The sequence below is a fragment of the Anguilla anguilla genome, chromosome 4 (assembly GCF_013347855.1).
Source record: "Anguilla anguilla isolate fAngAng1 chromosome 4, fAngAng1.pri, whole genome shotgun sequence".
Lineage (NCBI taxonomy): Eukaryota > Metazoa > Chordata > Actinopteri > Anguilliformes > Anguillidae > Anguilla > Anguilla anguilla.
Window position 1 is genome coordinate 16,588,891 of NC_049204.1, and position 21,262 is coordinate 16,610,152.

Genomic DNA, 21,262 nt, shown 5'->3' on the forward strand with positions numbered 1-21,262 from the left:
AACTGAATTCTGCTGGATTGTATCCATACTACACAATTTTCATGGTAAAATAAATAATAATTGAGAGATGTGGGGGGAAAAAAGGCTTCAAAAATAAGCGCTGAACCAAAGTAAAGAAAGTGTTTCTAAAAGTCTGGTGGGTTTGACAGGGAGGTTGAGGTTTGATTTTGAACAGTGAATAGAATGGGGGATAAATTATTTTCTGAGTTTCAGTTGGCATAATGGCAGTTTCAGTTTTGTCTTGCCTAGTCATTGCAAGCTCAGGGCAAACCATCAAGCATGCCCAGTGAGGTGCTGAGGGAACTATGCCACTGATCATCAATGGCCTGATCTAAGTGGTGTGTGATACATTTGTGTAGTAAAGCTGAAAATACCGCCGCGGCAATTTCACTTGAAGTACAGTATTGTTGTGACCACAGTGTGCACGTTACTCACAGTGCTGATACTACCTGACTTTCCCACAAGACCTGATAAAAAACAAGACACCACAATGCTGCAATTGACAGTTACTGCGGCATCACAGTTTTTGAAATGGGGCTCTTGTTCGAGTGGTAATATTCAGACATCCCCCTGACTTAAGTACGGTCAAACTGAAAAGACTGATAAGCTATGCATCTGTAAGTACGGTGAAAATGAGAAAAGCAGTTGACTGGTGGAAAATCTTGTAATTGCTACACTTCTGAAAGTCTGCTGCTCTCAGAACCACCAATAATACAACACTGTAGCCTTGTTTGCAAATGGCGTCCTGTATATTTTTTGTCAATAAAAGCCTCAGTAGTTGTAGTAGTTCTGTGTAAAGGCAGGCCCACAATTGAGCAACTGAACTGCTGAATTGTGGGTGAAGTGCTGGGAGCCGAGACCTACTTTTCATTCAAGCAGCCAGGGCATTCCACAAGTTGTTTTACCCAAATTGGCTTGCTAGTAGGGTGGCACAGTTTCCTTGCACAGTCCAAAGACATTCAGGTAGGCTAATCTGAGACTTTAAATTGCCCATAGCTGTGAGTGTGTGAGTGAATGGTGAGTGAATGGTGTGTGTGCCCTGTGATAGATCGGCAGCCCGGGGTATATTCCTGCCTCTTGCCCAATGCACGCTGGGATAGACTCCAGCAACCCTGTCCAGGATAAGCAGGTAGCCTATATATAATGGATGGATGGATGGATGGATGACTTGATAGTGTGTAGTACAGTCACACATCCTTATAAAATATGGGATAATAGTCAGAAGACCAAACAGATGGATATGGTAGATTGATAGAAACATTTTTTATTTTGTGTTATTTACATTAAAAAGCAATTTAAAAAAGAACCTCTCAGTATCTTACCATTTATAGTATGAATTTAAACAACAGTGTATCGTACAGCTTTGAATACTGCTATGTAATGCCAGCTAATATGATTCATTTCTGTTCCAGTACATAACTGGCACCTGGCAGGCTTACAACAAGAAGACAAGTACATACATCAGGGCTAAGAGCAACAGTAACCCTAGAGGTGGGAGGTAAATACTCAGAGCACAAACGTGAGAATCTAGGATCGACTGTAAATTATTTAAGCCTGTGAGAGAAAATACAAGAGGATTATACAATAGACAGATGCACAACATAGCAAAATAACACAATCACAATGCAAAAAAGTAACAACAAAATATAAGTGCAACGAAATAGAAGTGTGATTCATCACATTGTTCAATTTGTTTTTTCTACTCCCTGTTTTCTTCCCTTTTTTTAGTTGTCACACATTACCATTCCTAGTAGGACTTCTAATCTAGGATATATGCTGCATTTTTAGAGGTATATGTGCGCGAGCTGGCACAATATTCCTCTGATGCTAGTGATCCCAAGAACCACTTTTTGTCACCAGGTTTGTGGTAACTATTACTAGGCAGTGTAACATGCCTGGCGGAGAGCACTATCGTGCCTGTTACAGGCGAAACTCACCCAGGTGCCGCATTGCCTGCCGATGTCACTGGAGCTTGATGACAGGAGAGAACAACCCCGATGGACAGTCCCTCCCCAGGTCATGTGACCAATTAATGTACATCCCCCTTCACTAGCTGGCAAATGATTCAGTAATATTCAAACCTCTGCTGGAGGGGTTTGCAGAATTTACTTTTTTGGATGTTTCTGTGCCTCACATGACAATATTGTGGTTAGAGGGGAAGCCCCCGCTGACCTCGGCACTGGCTCGGATTTCTAGGGAGGTTCTAAGTAAACACCAAAGAAGGAAGATTTTTAAAAAAACATACCTGATATTTCCAATGCTATATTGTGTACACAAAAATTAAAATACAGAGCATTATGCCAGATAAATTATCACATACGACTACATACAAACTCCCAGTCTGTAATTTCCTGAAACCATTTAAGACAATATTCAGCTTCAGTAAACACAGTAAAAACAAAAAATCAGAATGGATTTTCAATCTATACCCACCTCAGAAAAAAGGCTCTTTTTAGCTTTTTATGGAGGTGTAAAAAGTATGAAAGCTCCCAGGTTGAACCATTTTGCCCAACAGAGATCTGTTGAACGAGATTGGGTTCCTCTTGGGAGATGCGGAAGAGCCTTTTGGAACCCTTTCTTCTGAGAGTAGAGTCGAAATCATGAGATAAAAATTTGCCCTTTTAAATCACTACCCAAAAATCTCCATCAAATAAGATAGGCTTGCTGTTCCAGAGGCATCTCATCGACTCACTTGAGGACTAAAGTAATCCTCACATCAACATTATATGCACAGATTTGGTGGCTATGCACAAATAATGTCTGTATATTCTTATTGCTCCTTGGCATTATCAGCAAATATCAACATTAGCTACAGTTATCAGGCATTTGTGATGTGGTCTTGGAAGATAATTCTTTGCTACAATGGGTGTGCCTGTAGGAATCTGTATTGACAAAGAACAAACAGGCCTTGATGTCATTGAGCACAATACCAGCACAACAGGACTGAGGGTGTGATTATAATGAGAGTACAACTGTAGTCTCTGTGTCTGACCTTATGGAGGGGCGTTTGCGAACGTTGGGGGACAGCTTTCTGACCTTGCTCTGGCCCATGCCGCAGGTGCAGGTTTTCAATACCTTGAGCAAGTCATGGCGGAAACGTACCCCAACGAAGACGTAAAGGATAGGGTTGAGGCAGCTGTGGGTGTAGGCAAGGCTCTTCATCACCTGGCTGGCAATGTTGAAGTTGCGGTCCACCGTGCAGTCGGTGATGGTGAGGTTGGCCGCCTGAGTTGCTTCCACAACCAGCAAGCTGTTATACGGAAGCTGAGAGAGGACAAACACAACCACCACGGCAAAGATCACCCGCAGTGCCTTGTGCCTTTCAAAGTTTCTGGCCTGTAGCAGGGTGAGCATGATAACAGAGTAGCAGAACAACATGACCAGGAAGGGCAGGCAGAAGCCCATGCAGATCTGCAGTGAGAGGACCAGGATCTTTGTGTGGTTGTTCTGGTTGGCCCAATAGACCAGGGAACATAAGCTTGGTTTGCTGTGATTGGTCTTCACTTGGGCAAATATAAACTCTGGGAGAGCTAATAGGCCAGACAGCAACCAGACCGCCACACAGACCAGCTTGCTATAGAAAAGCCGCTTTCCCTTAAGGTTCTGTGCCCTTGTGGCCTGCACGATGGCGATATAGCGATCTACACTGACGCAGGTCAGCAGCAGCATGCAGCTGAAGAAGTTGATCTTGTAGAGGGCGTACACGGTTTTGCACATGCCCACACTGAAGGTCCAGCCGCTGCTGGCTTCAGAGGCCCAGAAAGGCAGTGTACCAAGGAAAAGGAGGTCGGCTAAGGCCAGGTTGAACAGGTACATGTCTGTCATGGTCTTGAAGCGGTTGCGGACATGCAGGTAGATCCAAATCACCATCAGGTTTCCCAGCGTCCCGATACAGAAGATGGCCCAGTATAATGGGGGCTCATACCGGCTGCGGAATTCCCGGGACAGGCTTCTGTCACAAAATTCGAAGTCAGTTGTGTCATTGCTATTATCTTCATAGTAGTCCCCGGAAGGCTGCAATACAAAAAAACAAGCCCTTTGTTTCAGTAAGAATTCCACCCGCAGTTACAGACACCGCTTCAACATGGTGATCAGCAGCTTTTTGTGCAAACATCAGGGTTTCCGCCAGTGTATTGCAAGCTCGGCGGGCCGCCGGGCCTAAGTATCGGGGAATTTATTTATTTTTTAAATGTATTTTTAAGATGTTTTTAAACTACAGTTACAGTGGGGCGGCTCGGTTGAAAAGCTCACCAGCGACATCTGTTAGTTAAAACGTGAACGCAATAGGAAAACACCAGGTCTGAGATCAGTGTTCTTTACCCTCATTGTGTGTAGAGTGACATTCAACCTTTTCAGTCTCTGCATTCAACACTTGATGCTTCCCACTGTCACAAGCTAACGTTACCTAGCAAGCCACCATTTCTTATTTAGTAGGCTAACTAACCTCGTTACAAACTGCGTTATCGCTTCATCTCGACGGTAAGTACATTCTTTTTATATTAACTTAAGCAGTGTGTAGGTAACGTTAAACTAGTAGCATGAATGTAATGTTCTCATATATTGTAACATTACATGACTTATTAATCGCCAACGAAATAACAACTTCACTTGTTTATTAATAATCTTAGCTTGATGACATTGATGTGCACGCCAACGGTGTAATAAAAATTTTTCCCGACCGTGAAAACTGCCTGACTTGTTTACATTCTGGACAGATGTGGCTACACAGTAAATCCATCGTTGTTTCCTTCCCAGCACTTTCGACACAATATCGAAAAAATCCTAAAATTTCTTCTTACGGTGAAGAGTGGCTGACCGGCAACCGTAGAAATGTGTTAACACAGCGGCAAATTTAGGCTATATCTAGAAATACCATCTTTGGGGAAAAAACGCTACGGTTGAGGGTCAGGCACTCTTCACGGTAAGAAGAAATTTCAGGATGTTTTCGATATTGCTTGTGTCTAAAGTGCTGCGACGGAAACAACAATAGATTTATTCCGGAGCCACATCTGTCCAAAGTGTAAACAAGTCAGGCAGTTTTCACGGTCGGGAAACATTTTATGACAACGTGGTCATGTAGCTAACTTAGCTAGCTAGCTAAACAGTCAGTAACACAGATACTTCCTTGGTGCCATTTAGGGATAATGTCAAGGAGGAAAGGTAGCCTACTGTAAAAGCCAAAAAACCTAAGACGGTTTTTTAAATGTTTAAATGTGCCCAGCATTCCAAGGCTTGTTGTGAGATTCAGTAGCCAATCAGGACTTGAATACAAGTTTTTGGTAGAGTGAAAAAACCTTGATATTATTTATTTTAATTTAATTTCTTTTGTTGTTGTTGAAATGTGCCCAGCATTCCAAGGCTGTAAGAATCAGTAGCCAGTCAGGATTTTTTCAAGTTTTTTGTAGTGTGCAATATTATTTATTTTAATTTGTACATTGTTGTCAGATTCTTTGTAAGACTCTGCTATGCTGTAAATAGGCTAATTGTTGATTTTTTAGAATGTGTGTTGAATAAATGACTTATTTATAACAACATTCACATTACGTAGTCATATTTTCAACTCTCCAGTCAGCTTTTAGCACTGACTTAATGTAGGGCCCTATAGAATCTGTGTTATAGCTTTTTAAAATTCTCAATTCCGTGATTCCGTCCGTGATTCTGTTATCACAGAAACAATAGGGCCCTACCTTAATGCTGCCATCAGTCTGTCGCTGGCCCACGCCGGGCCCCTGTCAAAAAAGACACTTGGCCGTCGGCCTGCACCGGGCCCTGTCAAAAGATACTTGCCACCGGGCCTAACAACCTTTCTGGGGGAAACCCTGAACATGTATTTGAGATGTTCTGAGATCTACAGTGGTTCTTGAGTGTTTCAAAACCCCACAGTGTTTTGTGATAGTTTCAGTGGTGATGCTTTTGGTTGCACGCTCAAACATTTTTCAAGAACGACGCTCAGCTTTACTTTCTTTGCTGTGGTAAAGATTGGAAAATGTAACACGCTTTCCTGCCTACTCATGGCTTTGTGTCTGTTGGCTGAGACCCCTCGAAGCAGCAACGACTGCAGCGTTACTACGTCAAACCCCTGGGTGTGTTGTCGTTCCAGTTTAGCCCCCGTAATCCCTCAGCCTAACCTGATGCAGGTGCCATGTCTCCTGGCGTGAAACCACACCACTGCACCACTTCCTCCCCTAACCTGCAAGACCCCAGGGGGTCTACTGATCCTGGGGCACAATGTACGTCAAAACAACGTTGTATAGCGGGCTTCGTAGACTGGCATAGATGCTAGAGGAAGATAAAGGGTGAAACAGTTTCTCTCATACGCAATGGAAACTGTTGGTTTTTATACTTTCTTCAGCATCAAATAATGCTTACATGTTTTTCAGAAAACAATTACATGGGATGACCAATTGTGGACTAATCTAATCAAAATGCATGATGAGAAATAAATCATATATAGTATATAAATGATTAAATACAAATATACTGTGTGTGTGTGTATATTGTGTATATATATATATATATATATATATATATATATATATATATATATACGTGTGTGTATTGTTATTGAAAATATAGTTTTTATTGTTGGGTATTTTTCAAGATGCACTGTAGCAAGCAAAAGCATCATGAATCTGGAGTCTTTGAGGGTGTTGGTGTTGATCGGTCTGACACATTTTAAGCTTATCTATACACTGCACGCATGCACTCACCACTATCATCACCATACCAACATAAAACAAGTTATTGTGAAGGCAACAATGAGAGTTCTGCATGCTGAATACTCCGTTTTTAAAAAGACGGGGTGAAGATTCATATTTACAGTAGAGAGTAAGAGTACATACGTATTCCGTAGGCGAGGTTAAGTCATCAAGTGGATTTGACATCTTGTCTCCTCTAAAAAAGAATGCAACATTTATACTGACATTGCATGACAGTAGCGCCTTTAACCAATACACATTAATACACAAAACTCTTGGGACAGGTCATTCCAGGCATTTCTCTTTCATTATAATTAACTTTATCACAAGTAAGGTACGGTTTCATTGTACATGATACATGCCTAATGCAATTATACGAATATATTGGCACTTATGTATGATTAGTTGTAAACACAAATTAAGCCATAGACTCGACATGTTTGTGCCATCAAAAAGCGGAGACAGTAATTCGGAATGTGTTTAAGTTTTCGCAATATACGTCCAAATTTTGTTGATTCCTAATTGTTCTTAAAATGTAATTTTGTATTCTTGCAGAGGTGAGCCAAGCGCGTAGAAACATTTTACAGCCGTGGTGTTTTCTGAAACACTGGCAGCCTAAGAAATTGGAGGTTGTTGTACTTACTCAGAATGTGGAATACCGTGAAAATAAGATGACACTTTGTGCCACGACCCTTTCCGTACTCGTACTTCTCGTCTAGTGTACCTGATATGCACTAGCTTTTATGGTTTCAGCCTAACCACAATGACGCGCAAGAGTCTGTCGCTGTTGACATTCATTGTGTTTTTCGTTGTCTGTCCAATATCATGTGTGCATTCACTTCAGCATTCGTAAAGGATAATGATCCACTCAGTAAGATTTCAATTTGCGCTTTTTAACTGCAAGGCGCGTATTCACAGATGCTTTGGCAGTTTCTACTACTCGTTTTAAATGTGTGCTCTTGTTTAACGTCGCAAATATTAATTAGATGATTGCTGCTGGAAAGCAGACAGTAACCTCCATCAAAAACATGAGATCGAAAGATGTTGATCCCCTGAATCGATTCTACGTACACGCTAATCTACTTAAGGATTGTTGTTTAAGACGTTTTAGGCTATGTTTATCAACTCGTGAAAAAGGTAGCTCCTAAACTCCATGGGTGCAGGGCACTGAAAACTCTGAATCTTGTGGTTGTATTTTGCGAAATGTTGCACATAAATAGATGTATACGCTTGGAGTCCTATTCGTTGAAGAGAAGAGATAAGCAGTACTGTTTTCATAGTACTGTTTTCATAGAATCCAGATGAATATTTCCTGACGTTACATACGTTCGGGTGACACTAGGGGGCGATATTCTGAAAAAAAAATTGTGTTTAACAGCAAACTGTTAGAATCTATCTAGCTTCATTGTATACCTTATACAGTATTTTTACCATTTGTTTTAATAATTGGCCAGAGTGTTTGCTTACTTTTCAAGAACCCTCAAAATAATCATAAATACTGCTACTCTGGAGCAAACTCACTTTCAGTGGATTGTTCCTGTACCATCCCAATGTACCTAAACTATGGCCCTCAAACTGAAAGCTCTCTTTTGATTCTGAATGACAAATGTTGAATATAGAAAAATAATGTGCTTTGAAAGGCAGAATACTGTCTATCTTGGTAGATGTGGACTTGCCTCTGGCTTGTGTAGCATACAATGTGCATTATGTATTGTGTGATGGCATGTTTGTATAGTCGAGTGACCACGGGTTGCAGATTTCCTCAGTTCTATGCGTATGTTATGACCTTAAAACCTCTAGGTGTGTAGTGATTTAGAGTCAAAGTGGAATGCCAAGTTAAAGTGAATGCAATTTATTATACAGTATATTTAATAATGGCAATATTCAATGGTGCAAAATGTGATTAGTGAAATGGCTATACGTGAATGCCAGGAGGTCGTATCGACAAGTTTCCTAGAACCATTTCACTTCCCCCCTTATATACCCAAAGATTGAAGATCAAACTGCAAATCATCGAAGAAAGATACAATCACAACAAAAACGGCAATAACAACAATGACTCTGCTTGTGTTATCTCTGTGAGTCTGTCAAATCACGTCAACCATTTGTAGCACACTGACAACTGCTGACTCATTGGTAATTTGCATTACCTACTGTTCACTTTTGAATGGTGTTTCTAGATCTTTAGTCAGCACCCACTGTACCACACCGTCAATGACACCAACTTGTTCCCCATGACACTGGCTTCCATATACAGTGTAATCAGAATTACACTGTATATGGAAAACCTAACGTTTACATTATGCTATTTCAACTTGGTAATTGTGTATCTGGACACCCCTTGGTCTGGGGCTGTTTTTCATAGTTTGGGCTTGGCCCCTTAGCTCCAGTGAAGGCAAATCTTAATGCTACAACACACAATCACATTCCAGACGATTCTGTGCTTCCCCAACAGTTTGAGGAAGGCCCTTTCCTGTTACAGCATGACAAATGGTTTGGTCGAGAATGGTGTGGAAGAACTTGTTTGGCCTGACAAAGCTCTGACCTCAACCCCATCCAACACCTTTGGGATCAGTTGGAAAGCCAACTCTGAGCCAGGCCTAATCACTCAATCAGTGCCCAACCTCATTAATGCACTTCTGGCTGAATGGAAACAAATCCCTGCAGCAATGCTGCAGCATCTAGGGTAGGGTAGACCGATTCCATATCAATGCCCATAATTTTGGATAAGATGTTAGATGTCAGGTGTCCACATACTTTTGTCTATATAGTGTAACTTGCTATATGTCTTGCTATGCTTCACAAAACAGGCATAATAAGAATCTAACGGACCTAACTTATTACGTTTGCATGCCAAGAGGCTTCAGTTTCACTATGTATCATTTTGGTCGTCTCTCTGTGCCAGACAGCTTTCCAATTCTCAGAGAATGCTGGCTGTGGTTGATATGTAGAGCGCATATTGCGTGTCCAGATTCACTGAAACTTTCTCAGGCTTTCCCAGACCTGCCAACCTGCACGCATTTTGTGTACCAACCACGCAATTCTTGGTCAAAATACGCAGGTACGAAATGCCAGCTGAAACTACGCAAAAAATGTTTTTTTATTATTGTAATTTAATTACGGAAAACAATCAATTAATACAAAACAACACAGTACATTTATTCGGTATTTAAACTACATCCCTCGGATTGGACAAGATGCGACCTTGTGCTTGCGGTTCTGTAACCCCTCCCCGACCCACTCAACATCCACTGATACGCAGCGGTATTTTATTATCCACCGAGGCGTAACGCTGCATAGCTGAGGTAAAATGGGAAGTGGGGAGTAATAATCAAGCACAAAAATGTGACCGTAATGTTAACATATAAAACGTTAAAAAATGTTCGGTAACATTACGAAATGATGCATTTCAAGGGGTATATCCTAATGAGATAAATTAGTGTATATAGTTAGCCGTAGTAGTAGCATGCATACCATTTAGCCTAGTTACGAGACGTGTGAATAACTGCTGGAGTAATTTAGCTGCAGTAACTCAAACGCTGCGGAGACTCCCTGTTCAAACTTTGAATTGCGCACGCTGTGTTGGAGCAATGTGACCATTGCAAAGGTGTTTGAATATAGACTGCTAACGTAGCAAATCATTCCGATTATTGCAGCCAGTCACCCGACCAGCCTTGCAGTTAGAAAATAATCATAACGTCAGATGACGAGGATACTAACAAGGAGAGAGAGAGAGTAGCAGACCTACTAAAAAGAAGCGAGTCCATGCCCCCCAGAAGTTCCTCGCAAAATATCAGTAGCAACGGCCGTGCCTCCGCCCCTCAAAACTTCCGCACCATGCATTTTGCAATTATGATTTCGACATTAGCCACCAAGGAGCTTCAGGTAATAATTTAGCTAAACCTCTAGTTACAAAAGCCGACATTCCTAGTGAATTTTTCAATTGGCCTTTTTTTCATTAGGCCTTTATGATGTGTGCCTATATAAGTTGATTCAATTATTTAATTATTAAATAAAAATGGAAATCATGAACAGAAACTTGGTTTTATTAATAATTGACAGTGTTTTACATCTCAACTTAAGTTTCTGTAAATACTTGAAAATGAAAACATTACAATATACAAAATAAATTATTTCTATTTTTATTAAATAATTGAATGTAATTCACTTATGGTTATCAGTTTGTATAAGCGCACACATCATATAATAAAATATTAATCATGAAAAAATTGTTTTAAGCAGGTGTACTCAAAATTTTGACTTTCAAGTATATCATAATATAGCCCAGTGCAAGTGATATTTTAGAATCAGGTCAAATTATACAATTTTGCCTGATCACTTCAACAGTCTAACCTAGAATTATGAAGAAAGGCTTGTGTGTGTGTGTGTGTGTGTGTGTGCGTGCAAAGCGAAGTGGTGCGAAAGCATGTGAACTAAGCGTTACACTGACTATTGTGGTACTCAAAATATTTTCCTATGGTTGGCAGGTCTGCTTTCCCCTCGTAGGGTCACAGTCTCAGAAGGTTTGCAGTAGAGACTAATTAATCAATATTTGTTATGTTTTTAAAAAATACATCACCCCAATTTGAATGCCCAGTTATATTTGTAGTACCATCCCATCTTTGCAACATCCTCTTCAAATCTTTTATTCCCTATCCGTGATGCAGTATTATTGGAGGGTTGATATGCAGTTTATGCAGGCAAACTGGAAGTTTTCATTTGAACGAAGAAGTCGTTCTTGAGGTGAGACGGGGATATCCCAGCTCACAGAAATCCTCTATCTCAATAGTGAATTAGCCAATTACACATCTCCAAAGCTGTGGAAATTCTATTTCAGACAGTGGGGTACTTTGTTGAACCAAGGACTAGTGTTTAACAGAACATACTACCAGGGAAGCCCTAATTCAAAATAATATGATTATGGTTTCAGGAAGAAAAGTGAAATATCACATTATTTTAAGACAAAGTATCATTGTTTGAATTCAGTCTGCATAAATCTCATACATTTTCTGCTATTTATTATGAGAAAGAAGAGAAGAATACAACGACAGAAGGAAGTAGCTGATAAAATACTGACAAAACAGGAAGTGGGTTAAGCCACTTTATTATTTTTCCCATATATCCCCCAAATATTTTACAAATATTTTATACAGTTTCTTTTAGGCCAGAATAGAGGTTGAGAGGTTGTGCTGCTTGCATTGACAGAAAAATAGGACATTCTAAAATAGGATGCCCATATGATACTACACACAGTGTGTGTGTGTAGAGATACGATGTCAGTGTCTGAGTGGCTACATCTGGATTGGGAAGTAAGGCCCTTTTGCTCTCCGGTCTTCACTGCAGCCTTCCATATGACGTGCTACTTAGATAAACACCACTGAGGCAATACATGTCTCTGCCATATGGGTTTCAGTATCAAAACTGTGAACTTTCAGCTTACAACAAGATGTATTATGTCTTTTTTTAAATAAAATGACTGGTTTTAGGATATGAGAAATGCTACCCTTGACCTGGGGTTTCCTTGTTGTGTTTCTCGTTTAGAACCGCAGAACGGCTGCTGGTAGGGTTTCTCAGAACCGTTTCTGCTGGCTGACAGCGAAAGAAGGAGGTTTCAGTGTCTCGGTTCTAACGGAAGAGTGAAATCTGTTGTGCCCACCATAACATCTGCATGTGGTGTTTATACAGGAGCCACACATGCAGTGTGAAAACTTAAGAAAGACACACATGAATTATTTTAAGTTATTCTGAAGTAATGAAATCTGCAGTGTGTAGAATGAATGTTTAAAATGAATGTTTCACTGCAGTAGTGCTGCACGGAGATGATTCCAAAGATGTCCTAGGGTATTGTAATATAAAACAAGCCGGATTAGAGCTTTTCTTACCTATCAAAGACAAACCATACAGTCACTTGCAGCATATTTCCAAGCACTCTAGGCATTCTACTTGAGATGTCTATCTCTCAGGGTTTTAGACTGCTTGATAACTTGTATTATTTAAACAGAATTCACCTTAAAATTGGTTTATTTCTGTTCTTTCAGCACCTTACTGTTAATGTGTTCATCTGAAGATATATGGGACCAACTGACAACCACAATAATAAATACAGCGACAGAAGAATGAAGACCATTTCTTGTTCAAACAGGAGAATTTATTTGATTGAAAGTGGGATACTGGTTGTTCCAGATCTTCAGTTACCCACATGGAGATCTGATAGTTAGGACTCAGAGTCGTCAGCTTCAGAATGTGTGGTTGACCCTGTTTGTTCCTCTGAAAGGAACAGACATAACGATTAGTTTAAAGGAAATGCATGGTTATTAACAGGATATTCTGGAGATATGGAATCAGGCGAGCATATCACTGAGATGCAATAAGGTTTTCACAAATACTCAGATGTCAAAGGTAGACAACATGGTTAGGTCATCAGATTCTGAGGCTGGTAGCTGACTGTGTAAAATGTATGGGCTATATCTGGTACTGCTTTTTGTGTATACATCTTAACAAATTGCAGAACATTGCATGGTTTCTTACCTGGGCCTGATTCCTGGGTATCAGCTGCTGCATCTGTAATTAGAAAGCGAGCGAAAGAAATATGTGAACATATAAAAAGAACAAGAGCTTTTTCCATGTCCAGTACTACACTACTGTGATGGCACACAAAACACTACAATGGAAAAACAAAAGGAAAATATTATTGTCCTGAGTATCATGGACTTGCTGTACTTGCTACAATTGGTTTGTCAGTCACAAGTCTTCATTGTTTGTTTGCCAAAGTACACCGCTATTCGATATATCATATCAGCTTGTCACTGTATTCAGTTGTCCTTACTAGTCTGGCCTCAGTGGCAGTGTGACTCAAAGAGGTATTCTGCAGTTTCTGGGAATAGACATTTAGGCCTGTGAGATATGCTGCTGTGAAAAAAAAGTAGCCTGTAGCTGAGAAGGTAGAAAGGATCAGGCCACAAAGCAACGGCAGGCAACTGATACTTTCACTTCACACCACGATACCTTGAAACTGCAATGCAGCAGAAACCTAAACACTGTATATAACATAAGAAGGGTATTCTATTTCTGTGACTTTTTAAAAAAACAATCCACTTCATTATAATAATATGGAGGGTGAATGAGTGAAATATATTGAGATTTAGGCCTACTTTCAGGTGTTTGGTAGATCTAATAGGCTACGTCTTCCTCATAATTGATTGTCTAGGAAAATTTTTGGGATTGTTAGTCCATGTATAGCTTCAGTCCAAACTATTCTATAATATATATTTGCATTGGATTTAAGGTCTTCCTTGCCTTTGTCTGGGAGGGAACTCTCTTTGGCAGGCGGTTCCTCTTCCTGTGCTCTGAGACAGAAAAAAACATAAAACAAATGCCGATTCAGAGCTTCTGTTATTTTTCTCACTTTCAAAAGGTTAATGATTTACAGTGATTCACATGACGAGTGAGATTAAAGCTCCTCTGTCTCTGTCACAGGTCCTGAAAGTTCAGACTCCTACTGCCACTGCCTAAACAACCTAGTAACCTTGCTTCAGATAGCTAGTGCATAGTTACGAACAGAGACCTCGAATCACATTAAATGAGAGACATTCACAAATAAACCCCAGCTAACATACTTTTCAGGCGGCTCAAACTCCATAGAAGGGAGGGAGGGTTCGGGGGAGGATGTGATGTCCGCAGGAGCCGATTTGAAATGGGAGAAGGTGTCAGGGGGGCTTGAAAAGAGGAATGCTGAGGACTCGGGGCCAGACTGGACAGAGATGCTATAAGAAACAAAAAAAAAAAACATTTGAAAAATGACAAATACAAAAACAAGATCAAACATCAAACAGTTCTAAACACCAACAAGCTCACCTTCAACATAATACCACTCCCCTTTCAGTCTAGAGTGTCATACACACACCCCCTCGCATTGAGGCAGTAGCGGACTTAAGAACAGATTCTCAGATTTGGGACAGTCAGCATGAGATCTCAACCTCTCAACCTCTCAACCTAGCTCAATCTTAACGATCAATATTTCAGGAAGCTGGACTATAAAGGGTCAAGCATCCAATGAGATCCTCAGGATCTCTGAATTCCACAGCCCTCACCTGAGGTCATCTGCTTCCAGCAACTTCCTGTAGGTGGAGATCTCAATGTCCAGGGCTAGCTTGATGTCTAGCAGCTCCCTGTAGGACACAGTCTGCTTCTGGAGTTCAGCCTTGGCCATCTCAATAGCGGACTCCAGGCCGGCGATCTGGCTCTGGCAGTCTGTCACGACTGTGCTGGAAATGGCCTGAGCCTCAGCTAGATTCTGCTCTAGAGTTATGTTCTGGAGAAAAGGAAAGGGCATTAGTCCAGCGGTTCCTGGACAGCTCTTGGATGATCTAGAAGACAATGGAGGAGTAAGGTGGAATATTCCATTTTCTACAGATTGACTAGAGGAATAAGTTGAGTTACTGGGAACGTCTGGTCAGTAGTGAGAAGAATGGAGTGGGCTCACAGTGGTGAGTGGTATGACTTTTCTCTTAAGAAAATGGTGAAATACTAGACTGTTATGGGGCAGCAAAACATTAGGTCAGACTTACAACATTTCTCTCAGCTGAGCTCTGGGCTTGCAAATTTATTGATGGCTTGATAAACATAGTAGTGTGTATAAATAAGAGGGTACTTGCTATGCACTGGCATAAATCAGGTGGCATTACTTGAACTTAATGAATGTGCTTTTCTGCTGGCTGAGAAGCAAATTCATTAGTTTATCAATACATCACAAAAGAATGCTTTGTCCCTCAATGCAGTAAGATTGCAACAGTCAGTCAATAATTATCTTCATCTTCTCTCATATATAAGGCTTGACATTTCCTGTAAAGCTCACAGACTTTTGAAGAGAATAACAAGATTGCTGACAACTTTCTCTTCAGGGAGGCTGTGAACTCCCTCTCCTCACTTCCTGTATGGGAAGCCTGAGCTTGTGTTATGTACATTCGAACCTTTCTTCCGGAAAAAATTGAGTGCGTATACACGCCATGTGCCGCAGGGGACTTTGCCATCACAAAGTTGGCGTGACCACTTCCTCTTATTCGTTCATTGTAGCTTCCTGTAAGCTGTGATTTATTTTTTAATCAGGTTGTCATGTGATTTAACTGCCTGAGAACAACTATTACCAGTAAAGAAATAAGCCATTCCAACTAAAATTGAATGAATGCATTAAGTCAGCAGGTAGCAAAACATATGCAAATATGTCTGCCTTATCAAAATCCCTGTTTCTCTGTGTACAGTATCTGTTTCCATGTTTTGATAGTCTTGGTATTGTTTTTGATGTAGATCATCACTCCTGTGTTCTTCTTACAGCCAGCTGAAATGTAGCGCAGTGGCAAACATTTATGAGCTTTAAAGTCTTGTGTGTCCAGTCTTGAGTGACATTTATGCCACTTCCCACCCTGTGGCAGAAAGAGTGGCATAACATGAACCCCACACAGTCCCCGGGACTTTACAGGGAGAGTCTTTCTTTTTGGTGCCACGTGGCTTTCGAAGATGAGGGGATTTTCATGTAATAGTCGCTGACTCATGCTGGCGTGACAGTCACCAGATATCATCAACAGGAGCCTTCCCCACCAGCTGTATCACTAGAAAAGACGTTCAGCTGATACCAAACACCTGGGATCTCTTTTAACTCAGAGCTACAGGAATTATACTGTTTCTTTCAAGGAAAGTCCTGAATAAATTTCACATATTTTCCAATCCATTGCTGTTGTTCTTTAACATCATATGTCCCCAGTGCAATTCTGATAAAACCACATGCGCTACATCAAGGGACACCAGACACCCACTGCCCAATCTTTGTGTGGTGAAGTGCATGTGAAGCTGATGTGGCTTTACAACATCTGCAACATTTTAGTGACATTGTGAAAATGCGCAATACAGAGGGACCGAGGCTATGACAGGCAGGAACTCACTACACTTATCAGGCTCTGCAGCTCCAGCTGCAGGGCCTGCAACTCCTTCCTGCAGACAATGATCTCGTCCTTGGTGGTGGACATGACCTCTGTGTTCTTCTCGGTGGCTGTCTGGATCTCATCCATCTGCAGGGGAAGGCACATTTTTAGAACTGTTTCCAAGAATTAAATCTGCTTCTCTAACTGTTTTACCGATAAGAGGTCAGTCTTTCTGTGAGTGATGTGTCAGTTTGTGATGGTGTGTGTGTGTGTATGTGTTATTGGTGCATGTGTGTGTCCGCATGTTTATGTGTGTATGTGCATGTGTGTGTTTGTGTCATTGGTGTGTGTTCTACAGAACCTGGTGTTTGTTCTACAGAGACAGACCTGAATGACAGTTCAGTGAACATCTTAAATTCTTTATGGAACACAGAGATCAGCCACAGTCCCGTTTCTCTTTCCCAATTGAGGTTGTAGGATTAAGTTTTATCATGAACATACAATGGCATCCAGCTTAAAATGGCTAACAAACTCCTAACTGCTATGGTGCCCCAGACATCTCACCTCTACACACAGCAAGACTGGAATGTGGTTAATGCAGTGCAGGCTGTGGTTTGAGTTTGACTACAAACAAGAGGTAGTGGGAACATGGTGACAAACAACAAACAAGCAGCCTAGCACACGCCAAAAATAAGAGACGTGGGGCGAGACCAGTGAGGCCCATAGGGCGGTGACTCAAGCCACGTGGCCAGGGGTTAGATTCCAGAGCACGACACTGTCTGTACTGTGATCTCATCTCTATCTGTAACCTTCTGAGCTTCCCCCTGTCTGAATAATATGTAAAAATGCAAAAAGAGGGCAGACTGTCTGCTTTCCATTAAAAAACAAATAGGATATGTATAAAATACTGGTAGGACGGACCTCATAGCCTGATACAGCCCTTGTTATGGACAGAGCACCCCGACAGGGGATCAAGGGGGCACAACTCAGCACATGAGCAGATACGTGACGGTCTTTCCTTGTTCAGATTATTGGGGTTGAAACCTGTTCAAAAATGCTGTTGAACAATAATGTCTCATTAGTTAAAACCTGAAAAATTTCTCACCCATTCCCCTGAGGATCTTTTGAATACTGTTCTTATCCGGTTCTTTAATATTTGAGTAAACTTATATATAGAATTCAGTAATATTCATACTCTTCCATAATAATTCACTGTCCCGCAATGCACTGTAATGCACTTTCTTTTCCAGTAGTGTAAGAGCAAGACCCAATCTTATTTTTAAAATGTGTGGGCGTGTGTCTATATATTATATTTATATATTATCCACTGCCATCTGGTGGACATTGTGTAACTGTATGGTGTTCACTGGCGGAGAGGCCCGACAAGCCATGTAAAAATAATTATTTCTCAATATTATGTATTATTTGATACCAAGAGCATTTATACTTCAAATGTACTAATGAAGGTCATAACAGCAGTGAATTGACAGTTATTTTGAAAGTGTAATACGTAGGTAAACTGTACCTTGAGTTTGTAGTAGGCGTCGGCTTCCTCTCTGTGCTGCTGGACAGTTTTCTCATACTCTGTCCTTAACTTGCTGAGCGCGCTCGAAATGTCGAAGGACTTTACTGTGTCCACCTCAATCATTGCCACGGACGTGTCTGTGCTTCTGGGGCCCAACTTGGAATGCAGGTTTGCCAGCTCCTGCGGTGGGCACACAAGTATACCTCTTTAACACAAAACCAGGAAGCACAAAACTGTCCTCTCGTCACTGTTCAGAATACGCAGCCCTACAGGAAAACTGGCAGCCACAAAGCCATAATCAGAGAGCAATCACTCAGCTAATCATGTTCGTAGCCAAACAGTGAAACTTGCTGTCCTGCAGTCATGCACCCATGCAGTTATACGGTCACGCAGCTGTGGTCACTGCTCATGTAATCACCAGTCCTCTTACCTCCATCTGAGTCTTGGTGACAAAGTCTAGCTCGTTCTTCAGGCTGGACTGTTTCGCACCCAGGTCAATTCGCAGGTCGGAGGCCGTCTCGATGTCCTGAACAGAAGGAACAAGGCTTTACCATCCTATGTCTGTCTTCTGCATTTGATGTTTCTTAATTATGACTCCTGGAATTCAGATGAAACTGTCCAAACTCAGTAAAACACCCCTGACTCAGAAATGAGTGTGAATAGGTTTCGGCCTGAATTTGTCACATTGCCAGTGAGCAGCATCAATATAACTCAATTGTTAAGTCCTCAGAAAATAATACCAAAACAAAAAAGCAAGCCGAGAAAGATGAAGAATTAATACCAGAGGTGGAAAAATCCAGGTGCAGAAAGTAAAAGTCCTCCCGAGTATTTTGTTCCAATCACCTGGATTTGCTCATTAGCACAGTTCCTCAGCCAGGAGGTAGTACTCATTATTGAAATAAGCTGAGTTCATGGGTGGAAAAAACAAATGGCAGAACTTTTACTTTCCATCCCCTGGACTTCCATCCACCTCAGATTAATACTGCTGTCCCTGGAGGAAGTAATACCATTGTGAAGAACATGAGCAGCCATGCATGGATATCCTTATGAGTGCCCTAGCTATTGGTCAAACAAAGGCACTATCATTAGATTTGGGGGTGCGCATGCTCATGGGAGGGACTTCAGTACTTCTAGCACTGCACTACTACAGCCAGAATTACTTGAATGGCTGAGAATATAAGGGCTCTTATACTTCTCTCCTTCCATTACCTTTTTCATAGATATGATGTCAGCTTCCAGCTGGGCCTTCACCCCCTGCTCAAAATCATACCTGCAGGACATCATTCTGCATGAAGATCATTCTGAAAGACTTGTTTGTGAACATTACATGCATCTGAGCCAACACAAACATAGATAGTTTGATTTCCAGGCATATCAAGAAGATTATTTAAAATCATAGAAAGCTACTAATCAGTCATCTTTATATTATATTAAAAACACCACTCTAAACTCTGAAAAAAACTGAAAATAGAGGAATTAAAGCTACGTCTTGGTCTGCAACCTGAAGACGATTATCTTCACTATTTTAATATGCCAAAAATATTTGATCTTGATGAAACCAGAAAGTACATGTATTCACAGCGGTACCAGTTCACACCATTACGCATAATCTAACAGAATTTTGCCATTCACAAATGTTTTTAAATTCACGTTTCAATCAGTGAAGAAATTTTCAATTTTATTTTTCAAGTAAAAAAACAGTGGGAAAAAATGTCCATACTATGCAGTTTACACTGTCATGTTCTAGAAACATGAAGGTTGCACATCCATTGTTCGGTGTTTGTTGAGAGAGAGAGGCTGGGTTGGACACCTACTTGGCTTTGATTTCACTGGCTGTGGCGCGGATGTTGTCCAGGTCAATTTCCAGCTTGACGGTATCGAGGGTAAGAGTCTCCAGCGTGATGCGGTATTCGGCCAGTTGGGCCTCATACTCCACGGTGGTGACGCTTGACATCTCTTGGTCCATGTCTGCCCCTCCAGTCAATTGGGACAGCTTGGCCTCCAGGGTGGCGTTCTCCTGCTGCAGCCCCTTCACTTTGGCCATGTACAGGGAGAAGCGGTCGTTCAGCCCGGAGAGCACGCTCTTCTCGTCGGCCCGCGAAAGGACGGCGCGCATCAGGGGGATCACCTCGGGCTTTGCGATCAGGGCCGATCCGGCGCTCAGGCCCCCCGCAGCGATGGTGCGCCCCATGGAGAAGGCGGCGCTGGGTACCAGTACACCTCCGCCGCCAGCGCCCAGGCCGCCGCCCATGCCGCCGCCCATGCCGCCGCCCATTAACATCCCGGCCCCCAGCCCTCCTCCGAGACCAAGCCCGGCCCCCAGCCCAACTCCGAGACCAAGCCCGGCCCCTGCCCCAGCTCCGAGACCAAGCCCGGCCCCTGCCCCAGCTCCAAGACCCATCCCGGCACCGGCTCCCATACCCAAGCCGCCTACCCCCATGCCCAGCCTACCTCCTGCCAATCCAAGCCCCATCCCAATGCCGGCCCCGGACCCGAAACCCAGGCCAATCCTGGCCCCGCCTCCTCTGGCCAGGCCAAGGCCATCAGAAAAGCTAGAACCTCCAAGCATCGACATGTTGGAGGAGGACATAGACATGGACATGGACATGTTCTGAAGATGACCGTCAACACAGCTAGCACAGGGAGCCAAGTGTAAGCTTTATGTCTGGAGCTCTGGCTTTATATAGAGTTTGGAGAGAGGGAGAGGACAAAAAGTGGGTTGTGCCTTGTCTAGCAGCCCTGTATCTTGTGTTCCCTGAGGCAAAGCCATTTAAAACTCACTCAAAGGCAGGGTCTGTGTGTTTTATTGAGCTCTGTCAAAAAAGAAGTCACCGCAGGGGCTGTTGTGTAACCACAGAATCATCTTGGATCTTTGTAACATGCAAAATTCCCAATATCAAATTGCAGTTATGTGGAAAGGCCCCCTTTTTGTACTTTAATTAACACACACTAAAGAATTTGGGACTACCTAATGGCTTCTGTACAGACAGACTGTTTGACTGTAAACAAAAAAGATCATTCATGTCTTCTAATTGCACGCACATCTGGATTGAGGATGGAGAACATGAAATTGAGTCCAGCTTCAGTCCTGCGTCTCTATTCAAGATACACATTGCAATTTGTGC

At 41.9% G+C, this 21,262-nt stretch overlaps 2 protein-coding genes across 2 annotated transcripts; both read right to left on the reverse strand.

Moving 5' to 3' along the window:
• Positions 1-1,861: 1,861 nt before the first annotated feature.
• On the reverse strand, positions 1,862-7,572 carry LOC118226371 (C-C chemokine receptor type 9-like). Its single transcript, XM_035415946.1, has 3 exons — positions 7,342-7,572; positions 6,843-6,894; positions 1,862-4,014 (listed from the first exon to the last, which is right to left on the reverse strand). Exons 2-3 carry the CDS (start codon positions 6,882-6,884, stop codon positions 2,956-2,958), a joined length of 1,101 nt encoding a protein of 366 aa, XP_035271837.1. The 5' UTR covers positions 6,885-6,894; positions 7,342-7,572; the 3' UTR covers positions 1,862-2,955.
• A 5,252-nt stretch (positions 7,573-12,824) lies between these two features.
• Positions 12,825-20,773, reverse strand: LOC118226370 (thread biopolymer filament subunit gamma-like). Its single transcript, XM_035415945.1, has 10 exons — positions 19,952-20,773; positions 19,347-19,407; positions 18,568-18,663; positions 18,138-18,317; positions 16,634-16,759; positions 14,789-15,009; positions 14,315-14,461; positions 13,995-14,044; positions 13,227-13,259; positions 12,825-12,965 (listed from the first exon to the last, which is right to left on the reverse strand). The coding sequence occupies exons 1-10, from the start codon at positions 20,743-20,745 to the stop codon at positions 12,913-12,915; spliced, it is 1,761 nt and encodes a 586-aa protein (XP_035271836.1). The 5' UTR covers positions 20,746-20,773; the 3' UTR covers positions 12,825-12,912.
• Positions 20,774-21,262: the final 489 nt, after the last annotated feature.

Excerpts from the sequence above, each read along its gene's own strand:
- LOC118226371 (XM_035415946.1), bottom strand. The coding sequence starts at position 6,884 with ATGTCAAATCCACTTGATGACTTAACCTCGCCTACGGAATAC. Across the intron at positions 4,015-6,842 it reads TAACCTCGCCTACGGAATAC|CCTTCCGGGGACTACTATGA; the intron begins GTATGTACTCTT and ends TTTGTATTGCAG.
- LOC118226370 (XM_035415945.1), bottom strand. The coding sequence starts at position 20,745 with ATGTCCATGTCCATGTCTATGTCCTCCTCCAACATGTCGATGCTTGGA. Across the intron at positions 16,760-18,137 it reads ACGCCTACTACAAACTCAAG|ATGGATGAGATCCAGACAGC; the intron begins GTACAGTTTACC and ends CTTCCCCTGCAG. Across the intron at positions 12,966-13,226 it reads TACCCAGGAATCAGGCCCAG|AGGAACAAACAGGGTCAACC; the intron begins GTAAGAAACCAT and ends TGTTCCTTTCAG.